At 41.6% G+C, this 4,253-nt stretch overlaps 1 protein-coding gene across 1 annotated transcript; it reads right to left on the bottom strand.

Moving 5' to 3' along the window:
- Nucleotides 1-1,312: 1,312 nt before the first annotated feature.
- Nucleotides 1,313-3,900, bottom strand: LOC103610678 (cytochrome c, somatic). The gene is made up of 3 exons (XM_008594791.1): nucleotides 3,809-3,900; nucleotides 2,460-2,636; nucleotides 1,313-2,348 (listed from the first exon to the last, which is right to left on the bottom strand). The coding sequence occupies exons 2-3, from the start codon at nucleotides 2,626-2,628 to the stop codon at nucleotides 2,200-2,202; spliced, it is 318 nt and encodes a 105-aa protein (XP_008593013.1). The 5' UTR covers nucleotides 2,629-2,636; nucleotides 3,809-3,900; the 3' UTR covers nucleotides 1,313-2,199.
- Between the last annotated feature and the right edge of the window lie 353 nt (nucleotides 3,901-4,253).

Raw genomic sequence — 4,253 nt, forward strand, 5'->3', positions numbered from 1 at the left:
ATAGAAATGAGAAACACTTTTAAACCCGTAGAAAAATTAAACCTAAGTTATTATTAATAAATAGAGATGCTCTGTATATACAATCAAACCAAGTTCTCAAGAAAGGTATACCTTATATATGAATTAACCAGCGTCTGTCAATTTGATGATGCCTGTCACCAGGGCTTGATAACTTCTGGGTTAAATGATAAAATCAATTTTCTAGATTTGTAAACCAAAATAAAAGGTCCAATAACTATCAAGATTTAGCCGATTTCTATATCCATCTTAATATAATGCTTATTGTATCATTCCCAGGATGCAAAAATATATGAAAATCAACTCCCTGGCCTTCAGGTTTTAGATTTAGCCGATTTCTATATCCATCTTAATATAATGCTCATTTATTGTATCATTCCCAGGATGCAAAAATATATGAAAATCAACTCCCTGGCCTTCAGGTTTTCTCATTTGTCTAGAACTGTCCCTTACAAGCTAATTGCTAACCCATCTCTGAATACCACTAGCTTAATGCAGTTACCAAATCCTGTTACAGGAGCTCAATCTTTGAAGGACTTCCAGGATGCACTTTTTAATTCTCCGTAACTCAGACTAGGACTTCAAACCTGAATTATAGCAGGCTTTCCAAAACTGTTCCTGCATGTTTCCAGACTGACTTCCTTGCTTTCTCAGTTCTACTAATGAAAATAAAACTTTGTTACAAATTACTTTGTCAGGCCTTAAAGGCCTATTTAATCATTCTCATCAACTTTGAAACCACTGATGAGGCCCTCTTCTCAGTCTCCTCACTGTCCTATGAAGACATGGCTTTCACCTCCATCAGCACAGATTTCCCTCACTATTCTTTATGGTTTAGTTCAAGTTCATCATGTCCATAAAATTTCCAAGGACTACTCTAAATGTGTATGGCACAGACTGTACAAAATAATCTAGTATGTAACCATACACTGTTACAGAGCACAAAACTATGACCAGAAACATTCTTTTATCCATGTCTGGCACAAATGCTGTAGTTCTCCTTCCGGTCAAAGAAACTCTAACGGTGAATTAGTGAAGTGTTGTTCTACTTCAGGCTGTCCTAGAGGACCAAGTAAACACAATCTAGTACCATGACTAGTAACATTGCTGCATTGGTATTTAGGGCTATAATACTTTTTAACTATTAAAATTTTGGCAACAGGCTGGCATGTTAGCTCAGTTGGTTAGAGCACAGCCTTTTAACACTAAGATCAGAGGTTCAGATCCCCACACTGGCCAGCTGCCAAAAATAAAAAATTTGGCATAAGTCATTAAATCAAGCACAGTCAAAAAATCATGGTCTGTGATTTTAATTATCTTAGGTCTTATAATCACATAATTTACAAATTTGTGTATAGCTCTTTTACTTTAATCCTTCTAATGAGCTGGCAAAAGCACCATTACCAATCACACATACACAGTAGTTCTACAGTTTTATGTGTTTTTGAATACTTGTTTAAAGGCAATCCTAAATTATAACTGAGCTTGACTTAGTAAAGAATTCAAAAGTAAAATTTAACTTGGTATTATATCTTGTCACCCTGACTTTTAAAAGCATCTGTTCTCATATATCATCTATAAAATATGATAAGTGCTAAATCTTCCTTATTTGATATAATACATAAACCAAACTAAAATGTTTTCAATAAGTAAAAGGCAGCATTTTAGACACAGGGAATTCTCATTAGATTGGCATAGTTAAGACCAAAAATATAAAGTAGACATTGCTACTTTAACTTCAGCCCTCGCCTTTAACAGGCTAATGAACACACATTAAAACAAAGGTGAGTCTTGCTCGGTTCTGAAACTGTGAAGGGATTTCTCCAGTATTTAAATTTATTCATATAATCAGTTATAAATCTAGATATAAAACCAATCTCCAATAGGTTCTGAGATGGCATTCACCATCTTTGTGAAAAGTTGAACACTACTAATCAAGTCCAATCATGTCTTTAGAAGGGGAAAACAGTGATAGTATTTACTGGACTGGAATTACTATCAAAATTCAAAAAACCTATTATATTTACCACAAACCAGTCTTACTTAAATCAGGACTGCCAACAAAAATATTCTGTCAGTCACTCATGATCTAAATTCTGGTGTATGAGATCAACTAAATTATGGTACACATAAAGTCATGAGACATTTCCATTTTGTAATAAATAAGGCAGTGGCCAACTATTACTCATTAGAAGCTTTTTTGAGATAAGCTATCAAATCTGCTCTTTCTGCCTTCTTCTTAATGCCAGCGAAGATCATTTTTGTTCCAGGGATGTACTTCTTGGGATTCTCCAAATACTCCATGAGTGTGTCCTCTCCCCAGGTGATGCCTAAACAGGAAAGGATGCACTGGTTAAGTATTTTACACTCCTGACAGAGTTTGCCATAGCTTACATTCATGCAATTTGTGCTGTATTATTTATCAACTGTCCACCTCTTACCTTTGTTCTTGTTGGCATCTGTGTAAGAGAATCCAGGTGCCTGACCTGTCTTCCGCCCAAACAGACCATGGAGATTGGGCCCAGTCTTGTGCTTGCCTCCCTTTTCCACGGTGTGGCACTGGGCACACTTCTGAACAAAAATCTTCTTGCCTTTCTCAACATCACCCATTTTTAATTCTAAAAATGAAAGACCCAACTTAGTAATTTTTTTCCACAAGTAACAAATACAGTGGAAACCAATGATCGCTCAAGTCACTAATTACTAATCTACTGCTAACCTTTGACATTAAGTACCAGAATGAATTTTGTTTTATTTAGTACACTTGCAATACTCTTTAATACGAAAGACACTGTGTAGGAGAATCTCCTTAAAAACATATCTCTATGTATCTATGTGACGGAAGGTTAAAGCCCAAGTAAGCAAAGTGGAAACCTAGTTCAAGCCCCAATTTCAGAAGACGAGGTCAAGGTCATAAACAGTCACAAATGAGAAGTTTAACTGCGATTACACTAAAGCAAAACCACAAAAATTCCAATTTTTAAGAAAGCATAATTACTTATTTATACTACAACTTAAAGTCACTTCTGAGAATAAGGCAAAACACATCGATTAAAAAAAAAGAGGCCCTGGCCAAAATTCCAATTTTTAAGAAAGCATAATTACTTATTTATACTATAACTTAAAGTCACTTCTGAGAATAAGGCAAAACACATCGATTAAAAAAAAAGAGGCCCTGGCTGTTTCAGCCTGCTCAGGTCACAACGTGTAGCAGGTCACTCTAACTTGCCTGGCTGTGAAATAAGACCGCAGAAGTGAACTGCGAGTTCTCCCAGGGACTTCGTCACCCTACACCTCTGAGATACCCGGGGGCGACCATGAGGTTTCAAGGAAATCGATAAAAGAAACCTTTCCGGGATGCCTGAGCGGTTAACGGGCGAAACGACAGGTGGCCGGGGAAAGAAATGACCCCTTATTATGAGAGCGGCAGCTTCTGCTCTCTGAAGGAGGACGTGAAGCGTTGATCTCCGGCCCTCCCGAAGAGAGTCTTGTCTATCATTTCCACAGCCCCTTAGCCCCAACAATGGGAAGACCCGCATCCAGGCCACCTGCAGTCCTTGACCGAGTCCATTATTCTACCTAGTTAGAGGTCCGCGCCACTTCAAGCCAGAACCCATTGGGTTCTGGCTGGCCACAGTATTGGGTCTTCACTCCCCGCCCTTCCCGCCCCACGCGGGCTCCACTCGGAGGTCCCCGGAGCGGGCCTCGGCTCCCCCGCACGCCCCCCACGCAGATGCGCGCCTCCCACAGCTCTGCTTCCACCACTGAGGTTTCCACGCCCGGCGCTCACCGCTCTTTCGTCGCTAGTGCTACTACGATCACCGCTCGGAAGCCAGACGTCCCGCTCTCTAAGTCCAAGGACACGCCGGTCCACGACTATGTACCGGTGTTGGTGCAACCGAACTTGCTCCGCCCTACGTGTGGCCGAGCCGGCTACGACGCAGTGTCGTCACCGCGCCTCATTGGCTCCAGTCTCCAGGGTCGCCGCTGGCGACCTGCGCGCGCATGTCGGCTAGCAGGGTAGTGTGTGCCGCGCGGGTGCCCTTTCTCTCGAGGGCTCTTGCCCGGCCGTTACGACAGGCCCTCGGCCGTATGTCGTCGAGGTGGTGCCGGGAGCCGCTGACATCATCCTGCAGCGTCTGTGCGCTTCCGCGTGCTAATGGGAAGGTGGAGTGGAGTCGCGGAGTAGATTGAGGGCGTTATCCTGCTTAGGTAGCGGCTTTTGGGCGCGGTTA

The sequence above is a fragment of the Galeopterus variegatus genome, unplaced genomic scaffold (genome assembly GCF_000696425.1).
Source record: "Galeopterus variegatus unplaced genomic scaffold, G_variegatus-3.0.2 Scaffold11567, whole genome shotgun sequence".
Classification (NCBI taxonomy): domain Eukaryota; kingdom Metazoa; phylum Chordata; class Mammalia; order Dermoptera; family Cynocephalidae; genus Galeopterus; species Galeopterus variegatus.

Coding starts and splice junctions, on each gene's coding strand:
- LOC103610678 (XM_008594791.1), bottom strand. CDS start 2,628: ATGGGTGATGTTGAGAAAGGCAAGAAGATTTTTGTTCAGAAGTGTGCC. Junction 2,349..2,459: donor AGATGCCAACAAGAACAAAG/GTAAGAGGTGGA, acceptor TTTCCTGTTTAG/GCATCACCTGGGGAGAGGAC.